Source organism: Sycon ciliatum, chromosome 5 (assembly GCF_964019385.1).
Source record: "Sycon ciliatum chromosome 5, ocSycCili1.1, whole genome shotgun sequence".
Lineage (NCBI taxonomy): Eukaryota > Metazoa > Porifera > Calcarea > Leucosolenida > Sycettidae > Sycon > Sycon ciliatum.
In genome coordinates this window covers 24490154-24511831 of record NC_088647.1, presented here as the reverse complement: position 1 = coordinate 24511831, position 21678 = coordinate 24490154, and the positions used below count along the sequence as shown (strand labels likewise).

Here is a 21678-nt window from a genome sequence, read left to right as displayed (position 1 = left end):
AGACTATCATACATCATCTGATCAGTGCACTAGTGGTCGAAACTTTACGTACTGTAAAAGCCATTATTCTAACGAGGCGCATATATAACGATTTCCCAAAATTGACTAGTTTACGTGTACCAAAGGTAACGATTCTCACTCATTCTCAACGCTCAATAGGACAGTATATGTATCGATTTCAGTATAACGATTTCTATTTTAACGACAGATTTCTCCTCATTAACTCGTTAGAGTTGGCACTTCGTTATTATATAATTATGGCTTTTACAGTAATTAGAACATTCTGCAAATGAACTAAATCTGTAACGGAAATGGTAAAAGCGCAGAAAAAATATGTTCTCTATAATAATAATAAGTTACACAGAACTCGAAGACTAATAATAATATAGATGCTAGCAAAACTAAATCAAGCACCTTATTTTTAATCACCTTAAAATAGCGTATGAAATTATGATGGAATAAAAAAAAGTATAGGAAATAATACTGAAAACCCGGAAAATAGCACAAGCACAACGGATGAAACTGAATAATTTGACCATGGTTCGCACAGGGCCTTGAAAGCCTTAAAAGTGCTTGAATTTTGAAAAATCCTTCAAGGCCCTTGAATAGTTCTTGAATTTTGGAAAAAAGCGCTGAAAGGCCTTGAAAAGCATTGAAAAACGGTTTTTGTTCAAAAATGACACCTCAGACCGCGGTCACACATGTCTTTGGCGGGACTTCCACCTCCGCCGTAGCTGTGTGTGACCGCGGCCTTAGCCTTCTAAAAACGGTTACTTTTTTCAGTTTACGCTGCGCTTGTCGAACATTGAAAACAGCTTTTGGTCGACTCGGGCGTCCATCAATCACTTTTGTTTTGTTTCCTGTGAAATCAAGAAAATGGGCAAGTGCTCGTTTCAAGCGAAGTGGCTCGAGGAGCAGAAGTACCAGTCATGGCTGGCTGGCGATTTGGATAAACACCGTGCTCGGTGTAAGCTGTGCAGAACCACTTTCTCAGTCGCTGCCATGGGCGATGCTGCCCTTAGCAGCCATGCTGACGGGAAAAAACATCGTGAGATGCGTTCCTGCGCCAGCTCATCAGTTGGCACGAGATCGTTCCTGCCCCAGCAGCCGTCGTCGCCGTCGTCTACTGCAGCTGCTGCAGCATCAGCTGCTCCAAGTTCAACGTTGGTGCAATTCGTCAGCACTAGGGAGACGCTGAAAGCTGAGGTCCTCTGGGCTCTGACTGTCATTGCCAAAAACTTCTCGTTCCGAAGTTCGCAAGGAATGAGCGCCTTGTTTGCAGAGATGTTTCCGGACTCGGCCATCGCAAAGAAGTTTCGCTGCGGCGAGCGGAAGGCCAATTACATTGCCACGTACGCCATCGCTCCGTACCCCTGCAGACTCGAGAGAGATCATAATGATCATAATGGCCACTGGTCGGCCATGTATTATATTTCTATCTAAATATATATATATATGGTGAGGTCAGACTAACGTATGGTGATGATCGTGTTGTGTGCGGGGGGGGGGGATGAGTGAAAAATGATGGGAAAATGGGCCTTGGAAGGGCCTTGACATTTTTCTCTGTGTTTTTGTACGAACCATGAATTTCATGTGATCAAGCTTTCAGAGCATGAGTTCCACAGAGGTGGACGGACAAACAAACAAACAGAATCTAAAGACGAAATCCAAGACCAACTCTCCAACAAGAGGACTGGAACAATCAAGAACTTTCTAGACGAACAATCAAGAACTTTCTAGACGAACAATCAAGAACTTTCTAGACGAACAATCAAGAACTTTCTAGACCTTTCTCAACAAGCCGGGGCAAAGTACTAACACTGTAGTCCGTCTCTTGCTTCACCTAGCTGCAGCCATTTTGGCCTGATGGGATTTGAGACAATCCATGGAGCAGTACTTCATGTCGTACTTGGAAAATGGCGTCACACCTTCCAGGCTGCGCCCACACAGTCCACAGCAATTGCTGTAAAGAACAGAGCAAGAAGTACACGCAGAGAGAGAGAGAGAGAGAGAGAGAGAGAGAGAGAGAGAGAGAGAGAGAGAGAGAGAGAGAGAGAGAGAGAGAGAGTCATGTCAACGTAACCAGAGGAAATCAACTTTGAGTCGAGAGCCCCTTTCAAATTCTCACTGGTAGGTGTTGCTAAATAAACGTACTCTATACGATTAGGCACAGTAGCAGGAGGAGCAGCAACAGCAGCAGCACGTTTGCTGTCACTACCACCGTGCAACAGACACCGCCGCTGCCGCCTGCAGCACTCTGACTCACCTATTGGACAGCTGCTGCGCTTGAAGACGACGCTCGGCGGCCAGTGCTCTCTAGACGGTGGAGAGAAAGAAAAAAAAAGAATATGTACATCAGTCGACACTCCAGATAGTCGGACAAAAGGGCATCCACAATTTACTGAGTGGCGCTGAACACACTCCTCCAGAGGTTTTGTAGGAATCCTATCCCAATGAGTTGCTCACCTTTTCTCTGTCACTAAGAGCTGCGTACCAGCGCTTCTCCTTCTCCTCTTCCTGTCGCTTCTGCTGCTCCTCTTCCAAGCGCTTTGCCTCGGCCTTCTTCTCCTACTCAGCAAGCAACAAAGGTGTGAGAGGTTGAATGTGGGTCAGGTCAAATTCTTTAATTTTCATTTTTTTTATTAAGTGAGTTCTCAGGTTCGAGTACCCTGGGCCTCAGCAACAACTAGCTCAGCAGACTCTGTTTTAACATTAAAAGAAAACCTGCTACGTGTACAGAAGCCCTTCGCCCTTCTATGAAAGACCATTAGACCAAGACTCGGAACGGAGTTAAACATTCAATTCAGCAGCAGGCAGACAGTTCTTCTCTGATATCCCGGTGCCCAGCGCCTCGCCGTGTTCCTGTCCGCTCACCTTTTCTTTCTTCTGCCGCGTCTGTCGCTGCTGCTTTCTCTTCTCGGCCTTCTTCCTTTCACGATCCGCTTCCACATCGTCCGTCAATGGCGCATCAACCTTGATCAACAGGTGAAGAAGAAGTAAGAAATTAAAGTGCAATATTTCATTATGACGGACAAATGAACAGTTGACAGGGTGAGTAACACATTTCCACAATCAAAAAAGAAAAATGACAACCGCTGGAAAGACGGCAAAGACTGTACTAAACTGCACCGCCAAACGCTATTCCTACGCAATGGGAGCTGCGATCATGGGTGTTCACCAAATCAAATGTAAATAGCCTGGCTGGCACTAGCAATGCAATCACATGTACACATGAATAGAGCTACCCGGATCAGTGCAAAAAAAAACACGGGCAAGAAGCGAACAGAACTGCGCGCACACGCCATGCCTCACCCCAGCGGCCTGATAGTCGTAGCGATCCGGGTGCTGTCCCCGAAACCGCCGGAACGTGTCGCGAACGGTCTTGTCCTGTGCCGCTGCGTACGCCTTGCTCTCGCGCTTCCCTCTGCAAGCACATACGTGCAAAGATAATAATACCAGTCAATGGCAGTCATACATACAGTGCTGTCTGTATGTATAGTCTGGTGTAGGGCAGTTGAACATCTATCACATGACCATACAGGGCAGCCATGTTGGCACCAACTCCACTCAACCCCCTGCAGCTACGGGTCACGCAATGTCGGCCACGTTGGCTCCACTGTTCACACGCCGTGATCACTTTCTGCACAAACGCAGTCACACGACAAAGATGTGAAACCACCCCATTCTCTTCATCAGAACCAATCTGCCCCTACACAACACGTAACCGCATCAGCACCTAAGCAGCACTGGCCAAATCGGCCACATCCGTGCTAGATCTAGTTTCTAATTGTGGTATCATATGGACACTACAAGTGCATGTGTATGGGCATGTACATGTGAAGACACGAAGCACAGAAGCAATAATTATAGTTTCTACTAGGCCTTTCGTGCCATTGTTTTTCAAGTCAAATACAGTGGCGATTGAAGCCGCAGCAAGCAAGTTCTCATATCCGGCACTTTGGCAGTCAGCACAGTGACAAAAATAGCACCTAAAAAGCGCTATCCACGTCAACTACATAGCGATGCATGTACATGCGCATGTGCACTCACTTGGATCCAGGATCAGAACCACACTCGAGCAGTAGCTGAACAACACTCGCCTGGGCTGATTCTGACGCCACCACCAGGAGGCGTCGCTCCGCTGCGCCCACGGCGGAGTTAAGCAGCTGCTGAGTGTGGGCCGAGCTGAGGACGGTGTCGACGTCAAAGTCCACCACCACCGGCGGCTGTGAGCAAGAGCGTGCCAGGGCCGGCGATGCAGCAGCGGGTGCAGCAGTGCCATTGTCATCTTGATCTACAAGCAAGCACTGATCTGCATTGCTGGCACCGGTATTGGAAACGTGCGCTTCGGCGACAGCCGGAGCATCCGACGGGCTAGGGTTAATTGAAGAGCCGCTGCAATCACCAGACAATGCCGCCGCGTCCGCCGACGCTGAGCTCTGGCCAGCGCCCGGCTCAGTATCAGCGGTGCAGTGCCGTTGCTCCTCCTGGCCATGGCTAGCATCATGAGAAACTTCGCTGTTACTCGTGCAGCTTGCGTGTGATGCGGTGGCCACAGCGGTGGCAGTGCGCTGTGTCATCGTACACTGCATCAACAGAGACTTGAGCACGGGCACGTTTCCAGTACGGCAGGCCGTCAGCAGCTGGTCACCGAACACAACGAACTCGTCTGGAAAGACAGACAGGCATGCACACATATATACATGTGTAAACGAATTCCTCGGCTGTCCATCGCTTGATGACGTGTGTGTATACACTAATACGCGTGTAAAATGCATAAAACTCAGAGTAGCAACTAACTAGCCTTGATTGCCCTTGTTCAAGTTGTTGTTCTGTGTGTATAATGTACATGTATGCATAAAAGCACAACTCATAACAGACCAGACTACTAGTACACCTTAGAACAAAGCACTCTAACCAACCAGCTACAATAATGGCACACAGTCAACTTCGCGTATAACGACACTCGGCGGGGCATCAGAAAAAATGTCCCTATTCGCGAAGTGTCCTTATACCCGAAGTCTCATTTATATGTATTACAGTTAGATGGGGCTTTGCTCTGGGCATGGAAATTCTGTCGTTATTCGCGAATTGTCGTTATATCCGCAGTATTATTAGCAAAGTTGAGTGTACTATCCCAATGCAATTACCGTCATTACAATCGCGTTGTCCAAACAGTACACACCACTTGTACATTATTGCTACACAACATCACCAGACTAACCAACGACAACATGCTGAGCTTGCTTGTCACTGTCCGATGCCTCGCGACTTGACTTCTTGTTCTTGCCCCCTCCACGCTGTTTCTTCCTTGACGCCGAATGCCCATCGGCAAAAGACAAGCTGCCACCAATAGGTGGCCGTCCGTTGCCAAAGTCAACCACCAGCTCCTGCAGGCGGTCGGCAAGATCGATGGTTTCTTCGGTGGTGGACAGCTCTGGAATGTCATCGCCGCTATTTTGAATGGTGTCTTCCACGGTGGAAGACGTTGTAGGGTCGTCCAGGGTGGAGTTTGTCGCGGTCGTGTCGCTCTTGAACACGTCCATGTCCGACGGCAGCTGCTGGTAGCGCGGATTCTCCATGCGATGACGCTCTCGGCGGGTCAGACTCGCCTGCGGTGACGAGGACGGCGGGGTTCTAGAACCGGCAGCCGATCCGGGCGATGGCGATCGCTTGTCCTTGTCTTTGGCGAAAACGCTCTGGGAGCGTACCGTGGGTGGCGTGGCAAGGCTGTCCTGGAAGTCCGAGACAAGACCTGAAATGAAGGGGAAACACACACACACACACACACACACAAAGCTAGTGAGTGCCGTTGCCAGTAGTGTCCGAATGCAATGCATGCTACAGAGTATAAACAGGCAGAAGAACGAGCAGTTGCGGTTTCGTAACTCTGAGTTTCACGAACTGAATCGATCATCAGACGGAAATTGATACTGACCCTGCCCTGAGAGTACTGCTATATACCATGAATGTGGCAAGCCCAGCATAACAATATAACAACTAATAAACAGTAATCTTGAAGAGTGGACTCAGATGGAGAGCCAAGGTTTAATTTACACAAAAGAGAAAGACCAAGGAACTACAAGTTACGCTATACTGTCCACTAACACCACCAGTTACTAAACAATCAGCTCATGCGATAACATTGCACGACACTGACCGGCGGTACTGACGTTCTACAACTAACTGGCTAACAGCTCTATAACTAACTTAGAACCTTCCAAGTTGGAAGGCTGTTGGAGTGCGCATCCAAGATGTGCTAGAGCTGTTAGCCAGTTAGTTGTAGAACGTCAGTACCGTCGGTCAGTGTCGTGCAATGTTATCGCATGAGCTGATTGTTTAGTAACTGGTGGTGATAGTGGACAGTATAGCGTAACTTGTAGTTCCTTGGTCTTTCTCTTTTGTATAAATCTTGAAGAGGAAAGCGAAAAAAGAAAACACACAAAACAGGCAATACATACTCAGGAAAACCCTTCTCAAACAGCCAACTGAGACCACCTGATCACTACAAGCAGTCTTCCTTTGGCACCAAATGTGTAGAAAGTGCTGCAGCCACCTTGGTCAGTTGCAAAGATTGTATGTCATCAAGAATGAACACAGTACAGCATCAATCATTTTTTTCAAAATAAAGGATGAAAACTTTACACGTTCGTGTGCCACTGTGGTCGCATCCTTTCGCGATGTCGTGCAATCTGATATGACACTTGACAGGCTGTACGTACGGGACTGCCTGGCTGCATGTAGGCCGCCGCGCACCAGGCCCCTACTGCACTACAACTTACTAGTACAATGCACAAGACACAGGTGCAGGATGTGCTCCCGCCAGGTCGGGCTTTCCGCAATACATTGGTGACTTTTCAAAACCCCGGTCGAAATATTTTTGGGGGTGCACTTGCCCCCTGTGCCCCTCGCCCCTGCCTTCCATGACACTAAAACGGCCAACAATACATTTGAGACAAGTCAACGCATGGGTTCATGGGTAGGTGGGCTGTGAGACTGACCGTGCGGTGTGAGCGTGAACAGATTAGTGTGGACGCGCTGAACCTCCCTGAACGTTGGCCGGCGCGTCGGGAACGGGATGGTGCGAATGCGAGGAGAGCCTGGAGTAGCACATGACAATGGACAGAACCAGCAGTTAATAATTATTTACAAACTGTATAAGCATCTCTGCATCTCTGACTCCACAAAGGACGAAACAGTTCGGTCTGCAGATTGAGTAAGCATCTCTGCATGTAAATTTTATAATTATTATTCACACATATCCGCCGGATCAGCACGCATGGACAATGTAAAATAGGGATCCACGAATACAAACCAGCACAATGTTCCCTCAGCAATACCAGCAAGCAAAGAGAAGTGAGGAAAGGAGAATGATCGAAAACTCCGCATGATATGCAAGTGGTAGTAACACTTCCGCCCAGGTCACGCATATAATTATATGCCATAAGGAAGATACAGTCCTGATAGAGGACAGCCAGTGCATGCAGTGAACCACAGAAGCAGCTAAGTTTAATTCAATGTAAACAAATGGGCATGGAGCATTAGGCTATTAAAGCGAGGAGTCCCCCAAACGGTTATCACCACAAGTACAACATCAAGTTTACTCGTTCTGAAACAGCTTCCTGAGTACTGTAAAAGCAGAAATTTTCGGTGGTGTAATACTTTCGGTATTCTCCAAAATCGGCGGTTCGGTAGAGGGAAATTTTCGGTAAAACCTGTTTTACAGGTACTAGTAAGTGTACTAGTACTACATGTGTACAGTATCGGTTGTACCGAAATTTTCGGTGCGTTTTATTTTCGGAAAAATTGTCGGCACCGAAGTTACCGAAAATAAAACACCACCGAAAATTTCTGCTTTTACAGTAGTAGAGTACCAGACTACCAGTCCATGTTCAATAGTACACGCATGCCCTTTGCTCTTGGACTTCACATCCCTGTGTTCACTTTAACCTAGTGCAGGAAGAGACCGAATAAACTAGTGCAGGGGAAGAACGAATAATCCTACTGCTAGACGTTGCAACTGCAGCTGTACATGTATATGCATCGTACACACGACCAGCATAGCACAACACAGAACAACAGCTCAACTGACCTTTCTCCAACAGCGGCGTGCGCCCGGCGAAGAACACGGGACGCTGGTAGAGAGGCACGCGCAGGAAGATCAGCGACGCGGCGGCGATGTGCTCCGACCACTGCTGGAAGAGCGCGGCCACTTCCAATTTCAGCGCCGCTTCATTGTGCCGACGGATGTTAGCACCTGCAGACCTGAAGATGAGAATAAAACAGTAAACAGGAGCAATGAGAAATATATGCAGAAGTCTACAGCGTTCACCTACATGGCAGGATTAACACTTGAACTTGCGTCAGCCCCAAGTTTACAAGCAAACAAGTGTGCTTCAAACTAACTAGCCAAGCAAGGCTTACATACAACTAACAAGGTGTAAGCTCAGCTGGTAAGGGGTGAGCACTCCGATACACTGTGCATGGAGCGGGGACTGGTCAGGTGTGTTCTTGCAAGCTTTGCTGAGTCGAAGACTCGATGGGTTACTCACACACTCTGGTTGGCAGATATGAGTGAGTCCAGAGTCAAGTCAGAAGCCTAAAGTCCAGCATTGAGAGAACTGAGTTTCTACCATGACTTACTTACATGTCCGTTCATACTGTTTCCGTGCAGAGACAAGAGATAGGAAGGTGCATGTATACGTGCATGTGTATGCGCTATGTGCATCAAGTACTTTTCAGGCAGTTCACAAACCTCTCCTTGCATGTGTATAATGTATGGCTTAACGTGCACACCCACACACAGACACACACAAACACACCATTGGACCATTGGACGCCCATCGCCGGAGGCGATGATAGCGATGCTACAGCAGAAGCCATAGCAGCTTGTGCTGGGATTGCACCATTCAACAGCTTGCAAGGCTGAAGAATTGACCGCCACTATTCAGCCTGGTCTACACCACACAGCTATGAAGTGGCTTTTTCTGGCCAGTGAATCCTTGCATGTGTATAATGTATGGCTTAACGTGCACACCCGCACACAGACACACACACACACACACGCACACACAGCACACACACACGCGCGCGCGCGCACACACACACACACACACACACACACACACACACACACAGCACACATGTACACAAGCGAGCGCGGGCACATCAACAGACCTACAGACAGACAGACATACACAGAGACACACATACAGACATACACAGAGACACACATACAGACATACACAGAGACACACATACAGACATACACAGAGACACACACACACACACACACACACAGTACACAAGTATACAAGCAAGCACACAAACACTGCCAAACAGTCAGACAGACAGACAGGCACACCGACACACACACACACACACACAGATGGCATGCTTACTTGGCATGGTGGCCTTGCGAATCGTGCACGCTCTGCGCCGTGCCACGCTTGGCACGCACGACATAGCGATGGAACGTTTTGTGTACTACAACGGTGGACCTGTATCAGAAAAAATCAACAGCAACATTATAGTCACACAAATACTGCACCAGAGATGAGAGGTCTCATGACATTGGGCACCATGAGTGTACATCCGCATATATTTCACTTGCCACGGCGACACAGTGGCCCTTCTGTAATCCTGTACCAGTTGACCAACAGAAATTCTACTGCTTTATGGAGGGTGCTGGATTATCAAGTGCGGCGCTAACAACGGGCAGCAGTACAGTTTTAGGAGTACAGTAAAACTCCCCTGATACGGGGCAAGTTGCACTGGCCAATTGCCCGGAACTCAGAACATACATGTACTGTACAAACACAGAACAACAAGGGCAAGGCTAGTTCGTCGCTACTCGGAGTTTTATGCTTTTAAAACTTGTACTTCAAAAGTACTGTACATAAGTTACTTACTGCGTGCAAGCAAACATTTATTTCACGCCAATCAATAGTTTTCGGGCCGTTTTTTGTTGAAAAACCTATTTTCGTGACTCTATAAGGAACAGAAAGGTGCCCGACCCGGTAGACGGACATGCCTGGATTTGGGTTTTTTTACTGTATGTGCGCAAGCAACGTGAAATAAGAGGTGCAAAGAAATTGAAAGAATGATCATGTGCCTTGCACGTCGTCGTCCTCTCACCCATTGAAGACAGCGCCGGCAAAGTGACCAGCAGAGAGCATGATGATCACAGTGTACATGGGCTTGGCTAGGAGCCTGTCCACTTGCTGCTTTAGCTGATCATTATCGTATGATACCTGACACAGACACATACATACACACAAAGAGGGATACACACACACGCATGCACAAACGGACACACACGGACACACACACACACAAACAGATTTGGGTCTCAAGGACTTTGCCTGAATATCGAGCCCAGCGGGCTTTCTCATGCCAGAGGAGATGGACACACACACACACACACACACACACACACACACACACACACACACACATGCACACACACACATGCGTACACACATGCACACACACACACGCACACACACACACACACGCGCACACACACACACACACACACACACACAGATCACCGTACCTTGGAAGGATTGACCAGAACCCTGTGGATGGAATACACAGAACCGCCAGCCTCCAGGAAGACCTTATTGCCGGCCCTACTAGTAACGGACTGCGCACCATCCTCGTTGTCACTATCCTGATCCGGGGCATTGGATATCGGCTTCTTCTTGCCGTGTGGTGCAAGATCCTCTCCATCAGAATCGCAATCGGAACCAGATATACTGGACACCCCACCTGAACGGCACGGCACGCAGAGAGAGATACGCACACAGACAAGACACACACACACATACACAACAGTCAACAATGGCCATGAGACTTAGGACAAGTCAAAGTGACAAAGAGCTAAAAAGCAGTACAGCGGAATCTCATACAAGGGGACACAGGGGAAACAGGCCAGGATCCCTGCTGTAGGTGGGAATGTGACTCGCGTATCACGATCACAACAATGTGATGGATTGCACATAGTCAGGGTCGAAACCGTGCCCTGGGTCGAAGCCGTGCCCTGGGTCGAAACCGTGCCCTGGGTCGAAACCGTGCCCTGGGTCGAAGCCGTGCCCTGGGTCGAAGCCGTGCCCTGGGTCGAAACCGCGCCCTGGGTCGAAAGCGCACCCTGGGTCGAAATCGTGCCCTGGGTCGAAATCGTGCCCTGGGTCGAAGCCGTGCCCTGGGTCGAAGCCGTGCCCTGGGTCGAAACCGTGCCCTGGGTCGAAACCGTGCCCTGGGTCGAAACCGTGCACTGGGTCGAAACCGTGCCCTGGGTCGAAACCGTGCCCTGGGTCGAAATCGTGCCCTGGGTCGAAAGCGTGCCCTGGGTCGAAAGCGTGCCCTGGGTCGAAAGCGTGCCCTGGGTCGAAAGCGTGCCCTGGGTCGAAAGCGTGCCCTGGGTCGAAACCGTGCCCTGGGTCGAAACCGTGCCCTGGGTCGAAACCGTGCCCTGGGTCGAAACCGTGCACTGGGTCGAAACCGTGCACTGGGTCGAAACCGTGCCCTGGGTCTAAACCGCGCCCTGGCTCGAAACCGCGCCCTGGGTCGAAAGCGTGCCCTGGGTCGAAATCGTGCCCTGGGTCGAAGCCGTGCCCTGGGTCGAAACCGTGCCCTGGGTCGAAAGCGCGCCCTGGGTCGAAATCGTGACCTGGGTCGAAATCGTGCCCTGGGTCGAAATCGTGCCCTGGGTCGAAATCGTGTAAACCGCGCCCTGGGTCGAAACCGCGCCCTGGGTCGAAACCGTGCCCTGGGTCGAAACCGTGCCCTGGGTCGAAACCTCGTGCCCTGGGTCGAAATCGTGCCGTGGGTCGAAACCGTGCCCTGGGTCGAAACCGTGCACTGGGTCGAAACCGTGCACTGGGTCGAAACCGTGCACTGGGTCGAAACCGTGCACTGGGTCGAAACCGCGCCCTGGGTCGAAACCGCGCCCTGGGTCGAAACCGCGCCCTGGGTCGAAACCGCGCCCTGGGTCGAAACCGTGCCCTGGGTCGAAACCGCGCCCTGGGTCGAAACCGCGCCCTGGGTCGAAACCGCGCCCTGGGTCGAAACCGTGCCCTGGGTCGAAACCGTGCCCTGGGTCGAAACCGCGCCCTGGGTCGAAACCGCGCCCTGGGTCGAAACCGCGCCCTGGGTCGAAACCGTGCCCTGGGTCGAAACCGTGCCCTGGGTCGAAACCGTGCCCTGGGTCGAAACTGCGCCCTGGGTCGAAACCGTGCCCTGGGTCGAAACCATGCCCTGGGTCGAAACCGTGCCCCGAGTCGAAACCGTGCCCTGGGTCGAAATCGTGCACTGGGTCGAAACTGCGCCTTTGGTCAAAACCGTGCACTGGGTCGAAACCGTGCCCTGGGTCAAAACCGTGCCCTGGGTCGAAACCGTGCCCTGATTTCGGAGGTATGTGTCGTTGAGGACTACCTGCCAGTCTTGATCTGTTTCATTCAGGTCTTGTCCGCTATTGTTGCTGTCAAAGCAAGGCGTACTGTTCTACAAGTACATCACTGTGTGAGGGCTACCCTGTTGCGATAGCTACGCCAGCAACTCTTATCGGCGATGGTGCCATCGTGAGAATAAAGAATTCAAAAAACCAACCGGACGTGTATGCCGACGATTCAACCTGCAGATCAGGCGTGTACAGCGCTGCCCTATGAAACTCGATCATGCGAGTCATGTCTTCGCCCAGCACACGTGCACAGCCCGCGGTGTTCACAGGCCTGGGGTTGTACGGCGACCGGCATGTGTGTGTGTGTGTGTGTGTGACATTGGCTCGCATGATCGGGTTTCATTGGCCAGCACTGCACATTGTATTCTAAACATGTCCACACAAAAAAAGGACTCTGTGTTTGACGATGACAGCATGTTACAAGGCGGAGGACACACTGCGTTGAGAACAGTGCTCCTGGCTGCAACCATAAACCAATTAGCCAAGTCAACATGCTGTCATCGTGGAACATGTTAACCTATCAATCAAGGCGTCCATATACTAGTACTTGAAGTACTGTGTAGCGAACACACACTAACACTAGTACTATAGCACTCACTGCCCAATGCGATTTCATCAAAAACGTCTTCCGTCACTGCGGGCCGGCCAGCCAACTGCTGGCGCAAGTTGAATCGGTGCCAGTCCAGGCGTGCATGCTCCACCTGCGTAAAAAGAAAGACCGGCAAGCAAGCATACATACATGCAAAGAGGCATTGGTATGGCGACCAGCCTTAGAACTACAGTCGACTCCGCGTACAACGAACTCACGTATAGCGACTTTCGTGACATAGCAAACCATTGTTCCTGTGCCTCTTTGAACCCATACAATATTAACCCAGTGTCTGCTCCAGCGCCGGGTGAGCCGGGTAATCCACCCGGTTGGGCGGTGCTTGGACCCGGTTGAAAATATAGTACCGGGTCACCTGTGACCCGGTTGGTACTGTCGAACTTTGACGGGACTGACTGTGACATGGCTTGTATGTGTCAGATACTTCTTCTTCTTTCGTAATTTTCTAATTCCTGTCCTCTCTTTTCTATTTGCGGCTTATCCATTCGCCTTTATATCATTGAGCCTAATTCCCGTTTATTGTCCGAATTAAAAGAAACCAACCAACCAGGCTACCGACCCGGTTGAAATGGTTGCGCCAGGTACACGTGTACCCGGCTGTCCTACAATCCTAGAGCAGACACTGTAACCATAGTAGTGAACAGTTCTCGCTTATAACAAACCATATCTTGTCGGGTCGCATGTAAACCGTGTACAACAAGAATAAGAGGGTGAAAAAAGTGTTTTTACTCCGAGTTTCACGCACTAAGCGATCATCAGAATTCAGAAATGAGCAAATCTGGATACTGGTTCATAAACCGAGTACATGTATATAATCATATTGCAGGGGCGTCGGACACGGTACGGTCACTACGGTATTGACAGTACCACTTTTTTTCCCCAGGTACCCCGTGAATCAATAAAATACCCTGATCTGGAATCTAAATTTCCAAAAATTTCGGCTCCGCCATCCCTCCCCCACGAGTAAATTGTACTTCAGATGACTGACCGTACCACACTAAAATACCTTCCGACGCCAATGAATTGTGTATATAAGTATAACAGTCATGGGCCACAGGGCGTTGCTTGCATGCTGTGAGTGCATTTCTCTTCTAAAGAACTAATTCTCCTGCACAATGGTATTCGCTAATTCAGGAGTCGACTACGCAGAAAACTGGTCTCCATAGCCGGGTGTTGTTGATACATGCATGCAGCACAATACCAATGGTAATGCATGGTCTGGGATCTGACATGGCTGGTCTCCTGCTGCTACAGCGGCCTAATAAGACACAGGTTTAACCATATGCACAGACACGCACGCACGCACCATGTACATACACCCACCCACACGCGCAGACACGCACTCGTGCGCACCCGCATCCACACCCATACTATATCAGTATATGGGCAATAGACACACCCACCCACCCTTGACCTTGATACACATTGCCTTGGTCCCACCTACCCACCCACACACACACGCACACACACACACACACACACACACACACACACACACACCCACATACACACACACACACACACACACACACACGTACACACACGTACACACGCATTCTATTCAAACCAAAAGTGGGCAACAGTACATTGTACGTTTTGTTTGTCCAAGGATCAACATCAATGCTCCTTCACTCACCTGAGCGTTACGGGATGCAAAGCGAATGTCGCATAGGATACACGTCAAGCCTGTGGCCCACACGCATACACACACATACACACACACACACACACACACACGCACACACACACACACACACACGCACACGCACACACACAAATATTCATGCAGCCGCAAACATTATTGTACACAAGCGGACGTCAATCTAGAAAACCAAAAAGTGGATCGAGGGTAAGGTGCGAGTTAGACACAGTCAGCCTACCCCTATAATTAATATTGCAATAACCCTTGGTTTTTTGATTTTTTTTCCTGCCAAACTAAATCTCTACAATGACATAAACATGTCTGTAACTCTACTCTAGTGGGCCCTACAACGATTTGATACGGGTTGACCAATTGATTTTTCTTTCTCCTTTAATATACCTAACAAGCACATATGCACGGACACACACACACACACACACACAAGCGCGCACACACAAGCGCGCACACACACACACACACACACACGCGCGCGCGCGCGCGCGCACATTTTTAAATTATACACACACCTGAGGCTGAAGCGGGTGAGCTTTCAACAGGCCTCGGGCCGTCCGTCATTACGCTGGCCATTGATGAACGATCATTGGGCGAGTGAGACGAGGTTGTTACTTGTCGGATACAACCCTCCGAGTATAATGAGCAGCACGACAGCATGTGCCGAGTACCTTTATCGTTCAACGATAGCATGCTGACCAATATGCAATGTACCGAACCAAAATTGGAAGAAGTTCTAGCTACACAGACATTAGCAACTCAAAGCAGGACAATACTGTCACTCTAATGGCAATGCTGGGCTGGTATTGCCTGGGTCGCACGAAATCGCCAACAAGCCAATACTGCAATAGGTAGACAAAAATATAATGCAGCACTACCGACTAGACTGTCGACATGTCATTCAAACTGATATGAACTGAAAATACCGTGTTGGTAATGCATGGGAATGAATGGGTACAGTAGGGACCTTTCGCATTTGCTACGAAACGAATGCGAAACAAAAGTTTGATTCGGCTCGTAATCGTTTCGTTGAAAACAGATTTCAGGTTTCGCAAGTCGTCATGCAAATGTGCATGGCAACTACGAATACGGCCGCGGGCGCCGGTAGAAGGCGTACGGGTTTTTACACGCACACGTGCATGGATCATGGAATCAAGGGAAAAATGTGTACCTTGCAAAACATGTGTACCTATCCAAATAAATGTGTACCTGACGGATTCGGAGCGTGCCACGAATGAAGAGGCCTCCATTCGTGAAAACGAGTTCTCCGCAGGGACTCTGACGAATCCTCGAACCCAGGTGACGAATCAGCATTCGTTTCGTATCCGTCCGCGGGGTGCGAAAGGTCCCTAATTACCAGTTTTACTAACTCGATATAGCTGACGCGTCGACGTCAAAAGAGAAGATGAAATGACGTAAATTGACCCATACTGCACTGCAGTACTGATGCATGAATCATGATTCAGCGCTCGCGCTTTATTTCAAAAAGCAGTGTGGCACTTCACCGTCTTCAGCGCGGGAAACGTCGTCATTTTCGTCCTTTTCAGAGTGTGGCCTGTGCCTGTGAGGCTGTGGTTGCAGACTTTCGCAGTCGAGTCATCTGTGTGGTCGTTGTGTGGCAGTTCTGCGATTTGTCTTTCGACACCTAGTACATGTACCTGACTGCTGTGCTCTCTGTGTAATGCACGTAACAGTAAACTGTCGTTCCCTGAGACTCTGACTCTGAGGCATTTGGATAATATCATCCAAGATGAGGTACGTCGCTTTTCTGAAATGGTCTAAACAAATTCTCACTTAAAATTAAGCAAGGGCCAGGGGCAATGCGGAGCATATGAAATGCACGTCACATCATGAGTACATTTGCCATTCAAATTTCTTCTATATAATTATTATGAGGTTTCTGTATGCACTTTTAAAACCCATACTGATAGGCATTTTGCCACTCCGCTAGCTCCCAGTTTTGAAAGGCGGATTTGACGTCGTTCCCACGATATCCTGATCTATTCAAGTGCTCTTCAGCCTTTCAGGAGCAACATCAACCCAAAAAGGCACGCTGTCACAGTGATCTACAGTACCGTAAAACCTGCGGTGACCGGGCGCCCTTTTGGGCTTGGTGCAGCGGAAACCGTCCTGATATGACAGGACCGAGGATTCCACTTAGACTTAGTACAGGGTCCGGTGAACGCAGGCTTTACTGTACTTCAATTGCACATGTGTGAGGTATCGTAGAATCCCGCGGATAAGCCCATGGGCTTATCTGTTTCACAAGGACATTTCGGTGGGCTTATACGAGAACATGGGCGTGTACGCGGGCATGGGCTTATACGCCGACACCAACATTGTGCTATTGAAAAGTATCAAGGAAGTGAGAAGTACATTGCTGAAAATCACTGTGCAAACAAAAACAACCGATGGTTGTGCTGAAATGTACAAAAAAAAAACTACATGGACATGTACTACGTACATGGTATGACCAAGAGTCCATAATTTATGGACTCTTGGTATGACCCACTGTAGGCCCGTGGGCTTGTACGATGAAGCTTTGTGATGTTGGAACTAACCCTGGGCTTATGCGCGGGCATGGGCTTGTCCGCGGGATTCTACGGTATTTAGAGAGGTGACTGACTGGCCTAACTTAAAACTTTAAAAAACTTTTCTGTCATGTTTTATGCAGTAAACGCAGGGTTGAGAGGCGGCAAGAGCCATCCCAGAAGGTCTTGTGTGGTGCCAGCCGAAGTTTCAGTAAGTGTCCACAAAGTATGAAGCTCGCATGGATAACAATCATACGTTGCATGTTATTGTTTATACAATGTATTCAAAAATGGGTGCAACCGCGACGGGATTGATTCCCACTGACATTTTGATCATAGCTGCCTAGACGGCAAGGCATGTTAGAAAACAATAGTGTGAAATAGCCGTGGTTGGCTATAACACCCTGCAATCGCCACGCAAAGTACTAAGTGGTCATCGGCTACCCCAGCCATGTATTTCTTGGAGTAAAACTAACTAAATTATGACGAGGCTAAAATAATACAGCTGATTTGTGGACGATGTCACGCTGTGTCCGCTGCACTGTTGTAGATGATCCTAATCATGTCTGCTGATCGTGCTGTAACCTGCACAAGGGAATAAGACCGTCAATGCACATGACAGTATTAAACAAGTAGTTACTTTTGCTAGTTATGCATACTGGTTGATAAGAGAGGAAGAAAGTCAACGCTTTAGTTCATCGTCTTGACCGCGCGCACAATTGAGTCCCACTTCTGTTATGCTGTGTCCAGATCTCAAGACTCGTGCAATTCCAGGCGCAAAGCAGGCCGATGCAGGGGCGCCAGTGGTTCCGCCTTCGCGTCCTGTTTCCTGGGGATCGAGCGAAGAGCCCACGACGAGAGAACTCATTGTGTACGCTGCTCTTGCGGTCATTGCCGCCGGGGAAGACTACTCGAGACCACGTCATTCATCCCATTCACTGTACAAATCAGCAGAAACACTTGCGAACCTATTCCTGCCAGCTGACCAGATAGTGACCAGCAACCAGCTCTTCAATTATTTCAACCGAGCGAAGAGAGGAGATGGACAGATCGGAAAATATCGCGGTAAGCTCAGGACAGCGCAATTCCGCCCCTGTGTAACAACAGTGGAAAGTGCGTGCCGCGGTATATTCTCGAAGGCAGCTGAAGAGCCAGCTACTGTGGACAGTGAGTCGATTTGCGCGGTCCGATCGGCAGCAACCACTGCCGTGAGCCAATGGCGAACACGCCTTACACAGACTACTGGTAGCTCAACTAAATGCAACTTTGGTGTGGCAGAGATCTCTCACCACGTTTCCAAGTAAGAAGTCCTTTTTTAAAGTCACACTAGCTTCAAGACGTACTGTACACACATGACTGCACTATTGCTACAGTGCTGCCCAATGAAATCCAGTCGTGTCACTCAAGTACGCGCCGGGCGTTGCGCAGCCCTAGGCCTGCGAACACTGGGCTGTAAAATGGTGCAAGGCGCAGACTTGAGTGACGCGACTGGATTTCATTGAGTAGCACGGTAAAGTCAATGCGTAGTGTATGAAGACACCTTTTTTTTTCAAATGAAGTCCCATTCTTAGGAAATTTGGCCACCTGTTCACTGCCTATTTTCTCTCCGAAACAAGTCACAACGTATTGTACATCGTGGGTTACAGTGCAAGTTTGAAGATGGAGATGGGTTAGCATTGTTTTCCGCCTTATTTTATTTATTATTTATCTAGACTATTCACAATCACATGGCACCAGCCAATGAAGATATGATGTGGGTGATGGCCAGCCATGGCGACAGTAGAGGACCCTGGGGAAAAAGAGACATGAAAGTGGGAACAGAAATGTACGAATAGCTTATTGACGTATTGTACAATAGCAATACAGTCAGACCTCGCTTAACCGCACACATCCGTTTTCCACAAAAATGTCCGGATAGGCGAGGGAACCGGATAACCGAACACCAGTCATGTAGGATGCATTGCGTATGCTGTGGATCTGTGGATAGCGAGGGATCCGGATAAAAGAGGACCGGATAAGCGAGGTCTGACTGTAAATAACTTAGGATAAAATGTAATGCTGCCGCCATCACCACACGTACACATCAACGAAATCGTAAAGTTTTCCAAAATAATGTTGTCTCCATGTCGTTAAAAGCCGCTAATACCGTAAAAGTCCGTAAATAAGTACCTGCCCGAAAGAAATACCCCCTTCATTCTTTTGGCTCTGTCTGTTGAAGTCAAGTCAAGCCCGATAAACATACTGCCCGAAATAAGTACCGGTATGGTTCGCACATGCAGCACGTAGCATGTACATCTACATAAAAGTGTTTTCTCCACTACACACAAGTCAGGTTCGAAAGTTAGTTCGTGCCCGAAAGTCAGTACCCGCCCGAAAGTTAGTACGGGTGTGGTCACTAAATTCGAAAGTAAATACGTACTTATTTACGGACTTTTACGGTATTGTGTCTTTGTTCTCTTTCCTATACAGGGCAGAACGCTGGAGAGCAGTTAAAGATGGCGAGGGACTGATGTTACTCTACTATGGAACTTCGCAAGGATGTCCGCTGTGCACGGTGCTAGTGGACGGAGAGAAAAAGTCGTACAAAGTCAAGGTGCATACTAGTAACATGGTCGCTCAACTGAAAACTGCATGCCCGGAGGCCCCCGAGCTACTGGACTGCATGGACAATCTTAAGGCGGTTATGTCAATAGTTGAGAATGCAGTGATCTGTGGTGGCTGCAGCTACGCCAAGTACGAAACGTGGATTGAGGAGCGACTGGACGGCGAATGTTTCCACAACCAATCTGGCGAGTGTCTGGCGAGACTCGACGAGCCTTGTGATTGTACGCCTGACCGGTGCATTCGCTCTGTTGCTTGTCCGCTTCTGCTGCCGGGAAATGGCGTGTCGGTCTGTATGGCCTGCAAGGACATGGACTGCACACTGCAGAGCGGTCTATCACGCCACGAGAACAATACCCCGCCAGGCAGCAGAACAGCAGATGTTCACCTGAGCAGAGCAGATTTAATCGTAAGGTATCGATTAAATCTGCTCTGCTCAGGTGAACATCTGCTGTTCTGCTGCAATAATAGTAATCAAGAGTCTATTAGCGGAAAACGAGTGCATACAACAGTCACAACAAACATGCCGAGCATTGGCGAGCTAAGCACACAGTGCTCAGGTCTTAATCTCCTTCTCCACCACAGTCCACAGATCCATGGTCCACAGATTGCTCCTTGATATTTTAAGAATATGGCGGGTGGAATCGACCAGATAACAGTCTAAGGTGGACAATCCTTCCTGCCAATGGGCAACCTGTGATCGGAAAGTTTTGACGCCATAGAACACTTCAGAATCATATCCGGCAGACTCGCCTCCGCATCGATGAAGCTTCCGCACTGCTGAATCCCTGTTACAAGTGTGAATGAGCATCCGCAAACACAAGGAGTGTCAAACAGAACGCAACTCATACTTTGGCTGGCCCGTTTCTCCATGTCTGACGCAATGCATCTCATCAAGAAGCTAAGGAATTTGTCCAAGAGTGGCCCGATACGAGCAGTGGTGTCCCAGACTCCTGGAAATCAACGGGAAGCCACATATTCTGGCACGTGTTGAGGATGTGTACAACTGTGACCACCGCAGCAGGGTTCTCACCAGAGCGACATAGCGGAGCGCTACGCCTTCCTTCACGTTTTGCCCCCCCCCCCCTTTCAAAATGAATGCGCGGTGCCCTTCAGAGTGAGAGCGCCGCCTTTTTTTAATATGCGTGATGAGTACACACCATGATTGTAGTGGCACAGCATTGTATGAGTCATTGCATGCTATAATCGTCACCGTGACCTCGAAAGCCATACACATGGCGGGTTCCAGTGGCTGGTGAATAAATACACGGAACGGAAGCTGCTCGGTTGCTGGCTGATGTCGGTGAAAGACTAAGTAGCGGCCAAAATGACAGCACAAAATGGCAGATAACGTCGCAAAAAGTTGGGTCCGCTGATCCTACCCCCCCCCCCCCCCCCGTTCACTTTTGTTCTGGCTAAACCCTGCGCAAGCAACTCCAATACACCCCTTTGAAGCGGAAACATGACTGTGTGGCTCACATAATCTTTTCCATCGGAATTCTCTGGACCATTTTCACATCAGCTCTTATCCACAGTTATTTCCATTTGAATGTTTGCACGCTCTCTTCATAGTTCATACCCGCTTTTTTCTTTCTTGTGTACACCATTCAATTATTGTGATGTTTTAATCCAACTGATGTCCATCGCAAGAGAACGTTCATGGAAGACCTGTGTGGACTTGCCTTGCCTAGTTGTGTACCTGCCTAAGTCCTTGCCTTGACTTGTGATGTGTTCGAAATAATGACTGGCAGTTTATTTTACCTGCAAAGTGGAACACGTCCACACAGCAATGAGGATACGTCACTGTACGAGGTGAATAACA

The 21678-nt window shown here is 49.1% G+C and overlaps 2 protein-coding genes across 2 annotated transcripts; one reads left to right on the top strand and one right to left on the bottom strand.

The window, feature by feature from the left end:
• Positions 1–172: 172 nt before the first annotated feature.
• Positions 173–15664, bottom strand: LOC135818126 (tRNA endonuclease ANKZF1-like). The gene is made up of 15 exons (XM_065331454.1): positions 15240–15664; positions 14707–14756; positions 13062–13164; positions 10559–10773; positions 10138–10253; positions 9402–9500; positions 8093–8265; positions 7002–7100; positions 5225–5755; positions 4051–4669; positions 3313–3424; positions 2875–2973; positions 2467–2568; positions 2267–2316; positions 173–1963 (listed from the first exon to the last, which is right to left on the bottom strand). The coding sequence occupies exons 1-15, from the start codon at positions 15415–15417 to the stop codon at positions 1840–1842; spliced, it is 2670 nt and encodes an 889-aa protein (XP_065187526.1). The 5' UTR covers positions 15418–15664; the 3' UTR covers positions 173–1839.
• A 627-nt stretch (positions 15665–16291) lies between these two features.
• LOC135816915 (uncharacterized) lies at positions 16292–20475 on the top strand. Its single transcript, XM_065330018.1, has 4 exons — positions 16292–16479; positions 17399–17466; positions 18006–18555; positions 19725–20475. The coding sequence occupies exons 1-4, from the start codon at positions 16475–16477 to the stop codon at positions 20473–20475; spliced, it is 1374 nt and encodes a 457-aa protein (XP_065186090.1). The 5' UTR covers positions 16292–16474.
• Positions 20476–21678: the final 1203 nt, after the last annotated feature.

Bases quoted from the DNA above. Each gene is read 5' to 3' on its own strand.
- LOC135818126 (XM_065331454.1), bottom strand. From the start codon at position 15,417: ATGCTATCGTTGAACGATAAAGGTACTCGGCACATGCTGTCGTGCTGC. The intron at 14,757-15,239 runs GTGTGTGTATAA...TGTGGGCCACAG, and splicing joins CTCACCCGCTTCAGCCTCAG to GCTTGACGTGTATCCTATGC. The intron at 10,254-10,558 runs GTACGGTGATCT...TGTCTGTGTCAG, and splicing joins TTCTGGTCAATCCTTCCAAG to GTATCATACGATAATGATCA.
- LOC135816915 (XM_065330018.1), top strand. The intron at 17,467-18,005 runs GTAAGTGTCCAC...TGCTGTGTCCAG, and splicing joins TGGTGCCAGCCGAAGTTTCA to ATCTCAAGACTCGTGCAATT. The intron at 18,556-19,724 runs GTAAGAAGTCCT...TTTCCTATACAG, and splicing joins ATCTCTCACCACGTTTCCAA to GGCAGAACGCTGGAGAGCAG.